General features: G+C 48.7%; 3 protein-coding genes across 3 annotated transcripts; 1 reads left to right on the top strand and 2 right to left on the bottom strand.

The window, feature by feature from the left end:
* The first annotated feature begins 3,362 nt into the window (after window positions 1-3,362).
* Window positions 3,363-5,059, top strand: EJ05DRAFT_327050 (RNA 3'-terminal phosphate cyclase). The gene has a single exon (XM_033740807.1). The coding sequence runs from the start codon at window positions 3,682-3,684 to the stop codon at window positions 4,942-4,944; it is 1,263 nt and encodes a 420-aa protein (XP_033601389.1). The 5' UTR covers window positions 3,363-3,681; the 3' UTR covers window positions 4,945-5,059.
* A 1,434-nt stretch (window positions 5,060-6,493) lies between these two features.
* On the bottom strand, window positions 6,494-8,604 carry EJ05DRAFT_509816 (ATP-dependent RNA helicase DBP9). The gene is made up of 2 exons (XM_033748127.1): window positions 8,366-8,604; window positions 6,494-8,318 (listed from the first exon to the last, which is right to left on the bottom strand). The coding sequence occupies exons 1-2, from the start codon at window positions 8,583-8,585 to the stop codon at window positions 6,691-6,693; spliced, it is 1,848 nt and encodes a 615-aa protein (XP_033601388.1). The 5' UTR covers window positions 8,586-8,604; the 3' UTR covers window positions 6,494-6,690.
* A 788-nt stretch (window positions 8,605-9,392) lies between these two features.
* Window positions 9,393-10,692, bottom strand: EJ05DRAFT_475176 (uncharacterized protein). Its single transcript, XM_033743749.1, has 7 exons — window positions 10,455-10,692; window positions 10,347-10,371; window positions 10,137-10,288; window positions 10,036-10,082; window positions 9,812-9,963; window positions 9,568-9,763; window positions 9,393-9,522 (listed from the first exon to the last, which is right to left on the bottom strand). Exons 1-7 carry the CDS (start codon window positions 10,543-10,545, stop codon window positions 9,418-9,420), a joined length of 768 nt encoding a protein of 255 aa, XP_033601387.1. The 5' UTR covers window positions 10,546-10,692; the 3' UTR covers window positions 9,393-9,417.
* Window positions 10,693-15,498: the final 4,806 nt, after the last annotated feature.

Below are 15,498 nucleotides of genomic sequence, written 5' to 3'. Positions count from 1 at the left end.
TACTATATTCTTACTAACTTTAGTAATAGCGATAATCTTATTAATAGGTATATCATGTTATAGGAGGAAGTCGATTCGTCCGTATATAGAATCGGAATAGATAACGCCCCGGGGCACTATATATACACGCGTTAGTAAGTTAAAAATACTAAATATTATATATACTAACTCTTATATACTATATTATATAGTTATAGACTCTATATACGCGTGGTACGGCGATAATGCCGTAAAATGTTAATTATATATAAAAACGCGTGTTGGTGGCACAGACGTGCATCGGGCGCCAAGCTTTCCCATGTAACTATGGACAAACGGATGTACTGTCGTCAAGGTTGCCGGAGCCCAGTGGAGTAGAACCACATGTACAGTGGTCCGTGGTGATGTCGACATCCACGCCACACTACACCATATAACTATGTAGACGCAGACCTCAATAATACAAGCTTGATTCTCTGATATGTACTGCTCATTCTTTCGGCTTGGCCTCGACGAAGCTACGTATCGCCATGTGATATCAAGTAGCTGCAGTCATCGACGACGATATGCATTTTGTATGCGAAGGCTACGGAAGCGTTATGATTACTGAATGTTCAGGCCTCTGTCCAGACATCGAGGCCCATATCAAAACCTTCATGGGGCTCTCCCGTCCAGGAGGTTCAGAGAGCGCGCCAGTCTCCAGTCTACACACTCTAAGCACGCCTATCACACGTTCAAATCACTCAATTCGACTCGGGCTCATGGCGCGATGCTTCCGCTCTGCCAAGGCAATCTAATCACCGGCGCGGCCTATGGCATGGGCCGAGCGACAAGCATTGCCCTGGCAAAGGGAAGGCGTCTCCATCGCTGTGCATCATTGTTTGTGACCAAGTCGGCAAGCGACAAGGCAGCCGTATCAGTCGAAGATCCGCGGAATCGCGGTGTCTTACGGCGCAGAGCCTCTACGCTGGCTGTTATGAGCGAGTGATTATGGGACGGGTTCCTCGTCACACACACACCGATCAAGCATGGCGGTCGCTTCCGTGGGTGAGGTTAGGGTTTCGAGGAATGATGGGCAGATGTGGCGTACGAACATTGCGGTATGCGGTGCCAGACTTTTCTGACGCAACCATGTTTGTGCCCGAGACACCAAGAAAAGGGGCTGGGAAAAGCATTGTGCTGTGTTCAATAGCAGTGCTACTGGAGGCTCACCAATCGTGTTGGTGGACCGGTGAGTGCCAATGCTTGTGGGAGAGCCAAGGACACAACTGACATCCGTTGCCGTGCAGCATGATGCGTAAGTCCCGCATCTTGAACGTCCGTGAGACGGCTCGCTGGAGATGAGCACGCTCACGTGTTGTTGGTGGTCGGCTGCACTTGCGCTCTTCTGACCGAGTATTTCGTCCGAGGCGCCTGCAGAAGCCATAAGTCTGAGACCGCTGTAAGTGGTGATATACCGGTGTTGATCGTATCTGTCATCATACTTTCGCCGCGTTGATGAGCATGTGAACAAGGCGGTATGATCACATTGTTGCTAGCTGTCTTTTGGATGCCATGAAATATCCAAACATATCAGCTGTCAAACTAGACACGTCGGAGGCCGCTGATTCGACGTCTTGGGTGGTTGATGTAGTATTGGTAATGTACATTAAAGTGGCTTTTGACGATGGTGCAATTACTCAGTGTGAGCCTGTTTAGACGATACCAGCCCTAACAGTTTTGATATAGCAGGCTTGCCTCATACACTGCTTTGCCACGTCCTCGAAAGAGAATTCCTGATGCCATAATTTAGATTAGCGGTAATAACAAGCCGAAACCGTGCCCCCGAGGTGCATAGGGCAGGCGGTCGGGCGGTTGTTATGCGCACATAGTCAGTCCACCTTCTTTCCACAGTCCATCGTCTACAGCTCCGAAGCATTCTTGTGTGTGTATCGGGATGATCTTTCCATGGCCTTCAATCGCTTCTGATCATGTTTTCCTTGTCGTGTTCTGAGGAGGCGTCCGTCTACACTAATATATCAGAGTGGTTTTGGACTTAAGCCATTGCATCTGCGGCATATCCCAAGCTCTTGGACTGATCGATATTACAGAGCAACGTACAATCATGCAGTCACTAGATGCTCCAGCAGTGCTGTTTTGATCCCACGAGTCATCATCGATGTAGAGATCCTTGATTGTAAGGCTTGTATAGTGCTGGCGAGACCCCAAATCACGGAAGGTGTCGAAGCCTGTGGACTTGGAACTGAAGGGGAGAACACGACACGTGCGGCCCGGAAGCAGAGATATGCTCGACACTTGTAATCAATCTTAACGGACGATTCCCCGTACTGCGGACTCTGGCCGGCCATTGATTGTTGAGTGCGACTGTGTGGTTCATGTTTTGCAGACCTCTTGAACCATATGGTATAAGGGAGCGACCCTCCCCCTCTAGCGCCCATCATGCTGCGGCACAAAGGACGGATCTCGAGCAAAGACTCAAGCAGAGGAGAGAGATGCGAATTTAAAGAATATACCGCAGCTGCCGTGGAGTGGCCGCCAATGGAGACTGGTCACCACTTTAGGTGTGATAACGGGCACCCTCATCATGACTATAGACCTGGATAGCTCCAATCGCCGGCCAATACCTCCACTGGCTCTTGATATCTCTGCCACTATCGTACCTCCTTCAAATTGGACTGTGCTAAACGACAGTTTGGTTTTCCTTGACTCTGACATTACCGGTCAGTCAGACGCTGACAGTGCTTGTAGTTCTCGGAGAGCAGGTGTCTTGACAACTTACTTCGGGACCATGACACAGACTGACAGTCTCAGACCTCGTCGATGCTCCTCTGGTAATGTTTTCAAGAGCGGCGAGACGCCGTTCGAATGTAAATTGAGATAGGAGGCCTTTTGAGGACGAAAAGGGGCTCGGGCGATGCGCCGATGAGTAGATGAAGCCGTGAGTAGCGTTGCGTGCAGCCTCATACGACCACAGGATGGTAATTATAGAGAGTTCGAGAGCGACATAATCATGATATAGATCTGCTACTCGTATACGACACGTCGCCGGGAAGTTGATGTTCATAGACAGCCTATTTTGTGCCAGTCAGCAATATGCCCTCGATCCGTCCGAGAACTTTGCAGGACTGGAGCAACCCACCCGTCTTCAAGCGGCCTCTAATATCAAGTAAACGCCAATGTATCCAAAAAGAGCCTAAGGTTATGTTAAGGCCATGCGAACAGATGTTCGCTGATGCACGACTGTCGACGCTAGATCGAATTTGGACATGGTACTGTTTGGTGTAGGACTTGTTGTTGAAACATGACCCCTTGGATGGGAAAACACGGACCGGCATTATACTTTGTTGTTCAATCATCTTACAGTCTGTCACACAGGATTTGGTCATCTCGTTTGCTGGGGTTTCAGGGTCTACGGCGAATGTGAAAGGATCACATACATACAGCTCAACAAGCAAGCAGCCAATCTCACGACTGCACTACACCTTGTAGTCACTTCGGCGAGGGAACTGTTTACACCGGCAAGACACGGACACAGCTGGAAGAATATGTGAGTAAAGTGCTCAGTCTCTGCTGAGTTAGTGTCGGCACACTTTACTTCGACTTTTGGTAGGTGGCTACACTGCGTATTTGAGTCACTGCACACACAACTTCTGCAACAAAATCAACCAGATATTGGACTGTCTCCACTCCAACATTCTTAACATGGCTAATCTCATCACCATCGATGGGACCACACTTGAAGGTGGCGGTCAACTCCTTCGAATCGCTCTGGGTGTTTCTGCACTCACAGGAATTGCAGTCCAGTTTGAGCAGATTCGAGGCAACCGAGACGAAGGTGGAGGTCTGAGGGGACAACACCTCAATTGCGTCAATTGGCTTGCTGAAGCGTGCAATGCTGATCTTACTGGTGCCGAGCTTTTCAGCCAAACCTTGACTTTCACCCCAGGAGATATACAAAAAAATCTCTACATGAAGATCACGCAGAAAAGCCCCGGATCCATCAGTCTCATCTTCCAGGCCGTCCTCCCCTTTCTCCTGTTCTCTGGCCTGCAGGGCCCGATGGAACTCATTATCACGGGTGGGACCAATGTCTCGAACAGTCCCTCCATCGACTATGTTGACCAAGTCCTGCTTCCGACTCTCGAACTCATCGGTCTTCCCCAAATCATGGTGCACTGCCCCGAGCGCGGTTGGACACTTGGACGTATGAAGATGGGCACTGTGAAATTCACCATCCCGCCTCTGCCACGAGGCATGCCGCTCCCAGCCTTCGAGCTCTCAGAACGTGGCATGATCTCACGTGTACATGCGATTGCAGTTGCGCCTGCATCCGTCAAGTCGACGTTCGAATCGATGCTCCCCGCGATGTTTGCCAAAAGGATACCCGGAATCCCGTTTCGAGGACTGACCTTCCAGGATAGTCGCAGCATGTACCGATGGTACCTCCTGCTCGTAGCTACAACTGAGAACGGCCACAAACTTGGCTGTGACAGGCTGCTGGAAATAAAACCCCCGCAGGGAATGTTCGTTAAGGGAGTGGAAATACTCATCAAGAGGGTTTTGGCAGCATTTGAGCCAACCATCGCGCATGGCGGAGTTGTTGACAAGCATCTACGTGATCAGCTGGTGGTGTTCCAGGCCTTGGCCGACGGACGCTCGAGTGTCTATGCAGGAGAAGACGAGAACGGACCTGTGGAGCCGAGTCTCCATGCGAAGACAGCACACTGGATCACTAAGAAAATGTTGGGTGTCGTTTTTGATGACAATGGTTCTTGCGAAGGCATTGGACTCGTACCCGGAGGAGAGGTGATGATATTCCAGGACGCAGAAGCTCTGGACGAAGACTTGGAGAGTGTGGCGGAAGCTCAAGAGCAGGAGGAAGACTTGGAAGAGCAGGAGGAAGACTCTGAAAAGTCCAATACCGTGACGGACGAGGAGGCAGTTTCTTGGGAGGCCAGCCCCTGATATAGTGCTGCCACTCCATACATACGATCGATCTCATGATCATCACACGCGTAGGGTAAATCCAAGTCATAGAGCCATAGACTGTCTAGATGACCAAACAATGATATATACCTACGGTCAAACCCTCTAGAATAAGATCTAAGATGTAAACTTGCGCCGACGACTAGCCATTTAGGCGGCCGTAACACTTTGAAGTACCCAAGATCAGTATTTCTACTATTGTGTAATCACATTGATTGAAGCTTAACACAGTTGCAAGACCGGTGATGATCAACTGATAGTGTACGAACACCCGTCTTATCTGCCCTTGGTGATCCGTGTATCTGCTGCACCCACGGATCTCAAAAGTCAAGGCCCCTGGGTAAGACTATGTCAACCTGCATCAATACACCTATATCGAATCTGACTGCACCATCAGAACAGCTCAGGGTCCTTGTCACCGCTACAATGACGATGCCCGACGTATCCAACAGCCCTTTCCTATTCCTCGCCGCTTCAGCACCAATCGACAAACACACCTTTCGTTCATCCGATCACCCGCCAAAACATTGCCAATCAAGCACATCGAATCCAAAATCGAGACAGGACTACTCCCATGACGTGTCCGATTATCAAGGCCAAAGTCTCTACGCCCGACAAACGAGCCCCCGAGTAACGTACACACTCAGCGCCATCCACCAGTACGAGGCGCCATGAGTGCCTGACCCGTCTGAACCACACACAGATAGTGCTATACATACTCCATACTCGCCAGACCCAAATACCTGTTCAAAAGCATATCGTCAGCGGCACAGCCTCAGATGTCCAGCCAGATCAAAACCACGTCGCGCCCTATCTCACACCTAGGAACTATACAGGCATGCGAAGGGGTACGCCTCAGCCTAGCTGAAACAGTCCGCAACAGAAGATATCACGCACGCCTTAGAAACGCCATCCTGCAATACCAGCGGCCCTCGCATCTCTCTTCTTCGAGCCTGCTACAGGCGCCTCCCATCCACCGATTCGTGACACCCAATTGCTTCTGCATGGCTCGATATGGCATCTGATTGTATCATTGTGTCGAAGCGCAGTCCTGGTCAGGTCAGCACGAATGCTATCCTGTGGACGCAGATACTTTACATCGCACTGTCCTGGGCCTGGGAAATTTTCTTGCTACTGGCTGTCGACCGACTGACAGGGGCTGTCGCCGCGCCACGCATGCCTGGTCAATGGCGTGGATACGCAGGGTGCGTCTGGTAGCGCAAGGGAGATCAATACGTGAGGGTATCGAATTGTTGATAATAGCTCTTGGGAACATGTGTATTATTGCAGGGAAAATGACTGGATGGAAGCGAAGATGCAAGCAGTGTGCATGGTCAATCATACGTAGGGTTTATCAAGTCGAATCACTGAGACTCCGTGGAAGACAATGGGACTTATCAGATGACCCAGGTGAGAGCGGAGATGGGTTGCTCTTCAGGATGTGCTGGGGGACAATGATTCGGGAGTCAGTCAGACGTGAATATGGACGTGCATGTGATCACGAGTAGAAGATGGAATGCTTTAGCGACTTGGAGTCAAGAGACGGGTTCAGTATATTTAGACCAAAGAAAAATAGATAGACAGCCATCATTTTGTAATCGCATTGCAAATTGCACGATTGAGGATACCGTTTTCTGCAAAATCATCGACAAGCATTTAGCGCAACGTCCAGCGAAAAGCTTGAGTAATTATGAAATAGTAGAATCACCCCAGCGTCAGAACTATCTACCTTCTACCTTTTCCGCCAAACGATTTCAGTGGGTCTGCTTTCTTCTTGAAGCCTGATCTGCGGCCGAACCTCTTGTTGCCGATGTTCGAGCTTCGGAGACGCTTCTCATCCTTGTTGAATCCCACAAAGCCAATGTCGCCTGAAGTGAGAGCTTTTCTGGCAGCTGGAGGGAGCAGGTAATCGGGTACGTGTTTCAGGTGTGGTTGCACTCTCGCTGCTTTCAGGTCACTATCGTGCCGAAGGTGTTGCATGTCCTCAGGATTCTCCTCGAAATGTCTCTTCAATTTCTCGCTTTTTAGTAGCTCTTGCTTGAGCTCTCGTGTTCGTGCTTCGCGAATGGCCGTCCTGGTAACGGCCCGTAGAGCACTTTGAAAACGGTACCGAAACGGGTCTAATTGAGACATGTTCAAATTGAAGGGCTTAATTTCGAACCCTTTCTTGGTCTGCTGTCGTGTGATCTTGTCCAAAACTTCCTCGTCATGTTCGGTGGATGGTATCCACGTAGATTTGTGTTTCCGATATTGATCTTTCGGGATGGCGAATGAAAGTGCAGTGCCAGCCTTGCCTGCACGCGCAGTCCGCCCTATTCTGTGAGTATAGGACTTTGACGTAATTGGTAGATCAAAGTTTATAACCCATCCGACGTCCTTGAAATCTATACCCCGAGCGACTCCGTACTCTTTGTCCCTTTTCGTGGTCTTTGTCTTCTTCTTTGGATGATCAGATTCCTTCTCCCCAGATATCGGCTCCCCGATATGCGTCTCACCCTCGCCATCAGGCCTTTCCTCCGTCTTCGGTTGCTTCTTAGTCTCATCGCCTACAATATCATGCTCGTCCGTCGCCAAAATGATGTTGTAAATTCCCTTGTTGAACTCGTCCACGACATGAAGCCTAGAGTTGACGGGAAGTTCGGAATTCAGGATACAGCTCTTGATCTGAAATTGCTCGAGAAATAATTTGAGCCTGTAGCAGCGATCGATGTCTGCGACAAACACAATACACTTGCCCTTCACTAGATTGAGTTTGAATAGAACATAGGCAATGAGAAACTTCTCATCCTCTGCACATTTTGCAACGTATTGGAAGACGCGGTCGGCGCTTTCTTCGGAGTTGTCGAGTTCTACCACAGTAGGGTTCTGACAGAACATATCCCTGACCTGATCAACACCTGTTTCCAACGTAGCACTCATAAGGATTGTTTGAACGCCTTGCGGAAGATTCGTGGAAATCCCTTTAAGATATTCTCCTTGCTCATATGCCATGATCGTGTCGGTCTCATCAATGACTACATGACTGACGTCGGAAAGGGAAAGTGCAGAACTTTCCAGACTCGAAATAATTCTGCTGGGTGTCGCCACTACTATGTCAGGCAAATCTGCCAGTCGCACTCTTTGCACTTTGTCCACCTCTTTCCTACCAATGTTCTCCACTCGTATGTCGGCGCCACAGCCTGCCGCTAATGTGCTAATGACTTTCGTGACCTGTGAGGCAAGCTCAAATGATGGTACTAGGATTACTGCTGAGGTACATTTCGTTGCACGAGAGGCGGTCTTGCGTTTCAAGATTGCTTGCATGAGAGGAAGAACGTATGCTGCGGTTTTCCCTGTGCCGGTACCGGAACGTGCTACGAAATCATTAGCAACAATTGGCGTACGTAGAAATCCAACCAACCCAGAATATTCTTTCCCTCAAGAGCAAGTGGTATCACTGTACTTTGAACCTGAGTTGGCTTTGACCATGCCGGATGCTGGCCCTGAATCCCTTTCAAGATTCGCGCATCCAAACCGAAGTCAGAGAAGGACTGGTTCGCGGGGTTCTTAGAACCAGAGGACACAGCCTCTTCTGGAACATTGCTTTCGTTCAGCTTGCGCTTCAAATTGCGCTTTGACATGGCGCATATAGTCAGTACTGTCTTGTGAAAGACCTTAAATCTAAACTCGAATCCTAAGAACTTTTTCTTTCTGCCGATGATCTCCCATCGATGGCGCTAGCCTTTTATGGACAAAGGTAACGCCTATGCTGTCTTTAATTACTAGCAATTGGTTACCAGGCCCACCCATACTTTCGATTCTTAAGACTGTTACGATGCTTACATAGACGAATTGGTAATCGTAGTAGTTAGTATCGGTATGATTATAATCGCGTTTGCACTGTGGAGTAAGTCAGAAAACGTGTATCACTGTTCAAATACAGCGGCTATCGCGGCTTTGAGAGAAGTACGCGGTCTAGTCCGCATGGATAGTGAGTGTGGCTTCAGTCTATATGTCAGTCCTCTCACACACACATTTCATGAATATGCCAAAGAGGCTTCCCTTCCTCGGCGGAGCGGGAGCGTAAATGGCTGAATGCACTTCTTGTCCACATCTTTGAAACGGCCCTCGGACACCAACCACTGCTAAGACGATACTGGCGATCTCCTGAGCGACACATTTTCCAACTTGGATCTGGAAATCGATGATAGAATCAAGCCAAAACATTTTGACTTATGAACATGCTGCATCGCATCCGTACAATAAAGACAGCCTGAGCCGACCGCTGCATTTCCAATTACTTCGCCATATTGCTGTTCCATGGAACGTCATGTAAAGCCTGCTGCCTGCAGCAGATGCTTGTAAAATGGTCAACAGGCCAAGAAAATTTGATGATAGTCTCGGCGTATGCTTCATCCCGCGACAGACTTCCCGGCAACACGGAAAGTAGTAGCTCCTACGCCGATTGGCTGTTCAGTTTTGCATTTCCGCTCGCCAGTATGCAACTAGCTTCGGTAAGTCTTCCAAACGAACCACTCCGAGGTCTTTGACTTTGACATTATGTTGTATACAGTGGACCTAGAGGGGATCAGCCCTAGATAACGAAGGCGTACTCTTGCTCACTTGGCCAAAGTTTATACGAGAGGCTGGTCCAAGTCTTATAGACGGATCAGCCGCATCAACTCCAATAGGGTCTTTGTCCATTTCTGTCTCGCCTTGCATCCAATTTGGCCCACTGTTGGTTGTGAATATGACAGCGTGTTGTTTGGGGTTCACACCACGTTTCGTCGTTCCTCGACCGCGGTACGTTGCAACTGGACTTTTGATCATCAGTGTGGTCCGATATTTCGGTGTGGCTTTCACTCACCACGCCAGGCAGTAGCCGCGGTCGTCCTTTACCACGACAAATCGTCGAATCTGACAGTATGCTTTCTCTCCGTACTTTACGGTGAAGACATTCTCGGCGTCAGCGCCAGTAGCTGTACCTCCGTAAGCTTCAATGTGAAGCGTTGCAAACATCTACGAGTATATCAGTCTCGTATTCTTTGTACCCATCTCTCTGCTCAGGCCTCCAACGGGTCACGAACGTACTCGTCCGCGTATGTAAAATGACCTAGCATCCGTTCTCAATTGGTAGCCTAGTGCCACAGTTCAGCTTCTGTTGATAACAGATGCGAAAGTCTTCCACAAACTTGGGTCCAATGTTTCCGTTCCAGTCGTGGTTTGTGTAGGGACAGTTCCAGGCTGAGCGCCAGCACCAGGGGTTCTACCGTAGGAGTAGGACGTATAACTTGGCGTGGACATCGATGATGGTTGGGCGGTGCTGGCAGTGGCAGAGGAAGAACTGTCATGAATCGTGTTTCAGCATTAGAATGTGAGATGATGAGTGTAGCCAAACTTACGAATGGTAAACAACCTGCCACTGGTCTAAGGAACCCCTAACATCAGCAAACATTCACGGAACCAATGAAAGCAGCCAACAGAATCCCAGTTCTGATGCAACAACTGACCATTAATGTATTCATTTCTCCAATAGCATTGCGCTTCATCAGACCAGACCCAGTCAGTAGCATACGGATTAGTAGCGCTTGGATCAGACATCGTTTGTTGGTAAGGCTCTCTACATCATACAGGTGAGGTAAAGGCCTGGATATTCGCACCTTATAAGTAAGCAACGTCTCATGAATAATGGAACAGTAGGCGCCTTAAGTCTGCAGCGGTAAGTACACTATGGCAAGGTTTTTGCACTGGCGCGTTTTCACTGTTGAAGCGCTGAAAACCCGCCTGAATGGCTGAGCTCGGCTCGCCCGCATCGTATCCATGCCCCCATCTTGCTGCAGCTAGGTGATTGGAATGCCATCGAAAGGCTCTATGAGAACTGCCTGCATTGGTATTTCTGACAGATGATAGACATCAAATGGAGTCCCTGAGCCATGCGTTGTGTTACCTTGCAGGTGTAGTCTGTGAAAACTCCAATCTGACTTCTGGTCCACCGCCCTTCTTTTGTAAAATCATTCCACGATGTTACGCTATCTGCAAGTCATCTGGACCTACCGAAAGTAAGACATACCCAAGACTGTCCTATCACTAGTTTAGCATGCAAATTGTTTCGAACAATGCCCAATACGCCCACTGTATATACGAGGAACGGCATTGGCAATTTCGGCCTCGTACAGCAAGTATCGCCTCCTATCTACAGTCTCTGCTTGATGGTCTAGCTATACAAAGTCCCTTTTGGCAAAAGCCCCAAGGCTCATAGGATCAGAAATAGCTCCTCTACAAAGCATCTCCACAGCTCACAATAGCACTGCCTGTTGCCTGATAGGACGTTCAGATTTCGAAATATAACCGCCACTTTTAGGGCCTTCAATATCCAGTTCAATTACCAATCGCTGAGAGAATAGTGAAAACAGTTACATATCAGGGGTTTGCCGAGCAGTCAGAGCTACAGAATCCACACCAGAACACTGGCGAACAAGATATAGCTCACAAGGGGGATATGGGCTCGAGAGTTGCGATCATCTATTGAGGTGCAGAATCGGACACGGCTATCTCTAGACACCGTATGCCGGGCGAATGTGACGAGTTACGTTTATGGCATACGCTTCGGGATTCAAACCGAAGTCCATATCCAGTGCGACTGGCATTAGTGGCATGGTGCTTGGCGCATACACGTAGGGAACTATAGCATTGCATCGAGTAGCATACGGCAGGTTTACGCAAAAGAAAGCACGTCGACTTAGCCAGATAGAATGCCAAATCTAGACACGCGAGAGCGCCACATTGGCTTTGTTTCAGTTGGCCTAAGGACGCTGCTATAACCGTGCTAGCTTTCGGGCATATCGCTCTGCATGTTGGTAGCTATTGCATCAATCAATTTCAGGAATGCTATGGCTTCAAGCCTTCTTCGACAAGTTCGAAGCTGCTAGACGCTTACAACATCAGGATTTGCGAGAATCAACGATTTCACCTTTGACTCGATGCACCTAATCATTTAACAAGTGGGGTGAAACAAACATTGACATGACAGCCCCTTTGTGCATGCATGAAAGTCACAGCGTGAACCAGCGATACTTGTGCTAGAGGGGTCGCATAAGGACCGGCCCGCCCGATATCCTTTGCTCGCCCTGCCACGTCACGAACAGAAACGTCTCTCTTAGAACTGGGTCGGTTCTGACATCCATATTGCAGAATCCCATTATGTAGATACTGCAACAAGTGCGCTTTAGCCCTGGTGAGCCATGGGTCAATAGAACATCGAAATAGGGAATCAAAATTGAATACGGGCGTGCCGAGCCCCTAACATAAGCCTGTTGGTAAAGGGAAAAGCCTGAGTGTGAGTCCAGTGGCTACTATGACGGATATAGTGGTACTCAGTGCCTCATAGAAGGATGCATGTGCATGCATAGCCCCGTGACGATGCTCAACGACATCATGATCGCCATCGAGACTGGGCTATCCTCGCTCTCTGCTTACGGTATATGTGTGTTTAGAGCTGTATTGAATGGAGGATGCGTATTGGCTGATGTTAATTATGTCGATGTTGATTGGGTTTGAGGGGCCCACCACAATGTGCAAGATGTGAAATTATGCTGCATAAAGCTCGGTCAGGCCAGTCAGCAATTGTAATGTACAGACAAAGAGACCATCCGCTAGAGAGTTCCTTTTACCGTTCGACATATTCCTTGGTAGTTACAGTGCTGCCACATCTCTTATAATCAATTCCCATAGTTTGGGTTGACCGATTCTACATACAACTGACTTCTTTTAGGCTAGCCTCCCGATTCCCAAGACTTTGTCAAGTCTCTTGCCCCTTGCTACACCGTGTAGTGCTCAAGACTCGGTATCTGCGCCGCCAGAGAGACCATACGAGAGACAACATGCCTTGATTATGACGCCGTGTTCAGCTCGCCATTTTCCAACGATTCTGCTGTTATGCGCCGCTATCCACTACGAAATTATAACGCAGAAGTCACTGAGAAACACTGGAAGAGATCTGAATGATGTGTACACCAAGAACTGGATTCCAGAACGTGAAGGGACGTAGTCGACGCAGTCTCGGCTGACAAGAGCATGCAGAGTGGATCATTTCTGTCAACAACATACCATGACCTCCCGAAAGCTAATCGCATGTGGCGCCAGTTGAGGTAGACTGTGTTGCTGCATATTTTGTTGAAGGGAGAGGCTCGAACCTGGTTAGCCATATGTCCATGAAGTATAGAAATCTGTACCGCCGAGTGTTCATATTCGAATTACTATTGACGAGTGCTCTCACAAGTCTCCGCTCAGTTGGTTTAGGAATCAAGGGAACTTATATGAGCATTGCGTACATTCAACTGTCAACCCGCATGCGACTATAGAAAAATCCTAGCTCACCATAAATTTACGCACGATCGACCGCGTGAATTTGCAACCTATGGTAGGGCTATTTATACAAGAATGGCCTATGATAGATACTACAAATATGCAATTGCGAATGGACATAGTATGATAACAAATAAAGGGGGGAGGCAGTCATGCTAGGCCTTCCTCGATCTGATATGCTAGGTGTTCCTCCATACACGCCTCGGAACTATTGCTGGAATTGAAGTGTAATGTGTTTACCGCGGACTGACCCATTCTACATTACGTGCCAGTTCAATAACACAACTACATATGGCAAGGTTGCATGAAAGTGTCATTCCGTGCTATCCAGGCCAGGACATGAATAGCGTTAATGACATGATGGCGAGTCTACCATGAGGATCATTATTCAGTTCGTTGTGCTCAGTAGAGTCGATCAAATGACCATCTCAATTCGCATTATGCTCTCTCAAGACATTGCGGACATCACTTAAAAGACCAGCCTTGCATGCAAATATGCAGTGAGGTTGCCTTTAGCGCCAGCCTATCATGCCAGAACCATGGTTCACCATCCCTATCCGCCACTACCGACGGCGGACCATGCTGATCGTGCCATTTTGATCGTACCATACAAGAATGCAGACACTTCTATAATAGTTTCTTCACGGGAGATGCCGCACGTCCCCAGGCTTCTCCGAAAGCCACTTGCGCTGCCGTCCATCGAAGATGAGTGGGCCCACGTTTCAAGCATGGTGGGATCAGTTGGTCCCCTGAATGAATGTCAAGATTGGATAGAAAGGAAGTAGGTTGTATCAAAGGCACTTTGGGCTATGATTTGATTGCTTGCATACTAGGAAATCGGAGTCTGGTAGATCTACTCTTGCTACCAGTATTAGTCCTCCAGTCGAATAGTCAGACTAGGTGACTGTGTAGCTAGCTTCTCTTAATCCCGGCATGGTAGCTGACTCGCAGAATATTTTCCCGCTTCCCGTCGTTGGAAATAGGGCCGTTCCTACCCGCCGGTGCCGGTGGTGCAGTAGCGTGAAGAAAGCCAAGGACCAAGGTCATCAAATCCTTGTCGACAACAGGCATCAGGTTCCCATTTCATACACTTTCCCATAGCCCATAGAACCATCAATATACGCATACAGGACGCCTCACATCATGCCATTATGCCGTGCACAGTTCAATGCCTTGCAGCATCCCTACATATTGCACACCGGCGCGTCTAAGCCGTAGGCATTTGTACACGTATAGCCTGCTGCTTTCTGCCGACTTTACCGCATCCGCGCTTTATATCCGCTCGCTGACATGGCGCCACTAAAGCATATCGCAACACCTGAGTGGAAATGTGTAGAGCTTCTGCATTCTCCTGCGTTGCCCGCGGTTATTGTATACCTTTGACTATGCGGAATTGGTGTTGCAGGCATAGCGAAAAAGGTCATGGATCGCGCCTATCAATATGTAGAACGACCACTGCGACAGATAAGGTTAGCAGACATGGCAGGCCGCCCTGCCTGTGCCGTACGTGTGCATAATTCGACCCATTTCCCTCGATGCTGCCCGATGGCAATGGCTTGACTCCAAGGAGATCATCATCCGGAGGATTCGTGTTTTGCTTTATCCTCGGGCAGCATAGTAAGGCGCTTGAGGGGTCACCGATGTCTGGAGAACCGCGTAGTCCTTGCACAAGTAAAGGCATACAAAAGCTGGTCAGTGGTCACCTAGCATATGCTCGTTCAGACCCCCACACCTCCATTACACTCCGGCTTTCTAGTCACAGGATCTGATAGGAGGGCTGCGCCAGGATACCCTCTCTGACTCAAGATTGCGAATGACTGTATAGCCTTGTGACTGGTCGTATTACTTGGCACAACTTCGCTACGGCTTCATCATTGGATTTGCGGAGACCGCTCAGTAAGAAATGGACCCCCACGGTCTTTGTTGCTTTCTTGATCAGCAGACCAATCAACTTCGAGAGTTCAGTTTACTTGTTGACTTATGGTAGCCTATCAGACCATCGAATGGACCGCCATCGTCGTTGTCGTTATGAGTGATTAATTATACTTCGAAGAAACTGAGCGTATGGAAGGTGACGATAATTAGCTGTTTATATGTGGTTGAATGGATCGGAATCGGTTATGCCTTATGACCTTTCGTTACAATTCGTCTATATAATACAGTTCCACCGACCACACATTGTTTGAACAC

The sequence above is a fragment of the Pseudovirgaria hyperparasitica genome, assembly GCF_010093815.1.
Source record: "Pseudovirgaria hyperparasitica strain CBS 121739 unplaced genomic scaffold EJ05scaffold_6, whole genome shotgun sequence".
In the NCBI taxonomy this organism is placed as follows: Eukaryota; Fungi; Ascomycota; class Dothideomycetes; order Acrospermales; family Acrospermaceae; genus Pseudovirgaria; species Pseudovirgaria hyperparasitica.
Note: the sequence above shows the minus strand (reverse complement) of the source record. Positions and strands in the feature narration are given on the sequence as shown.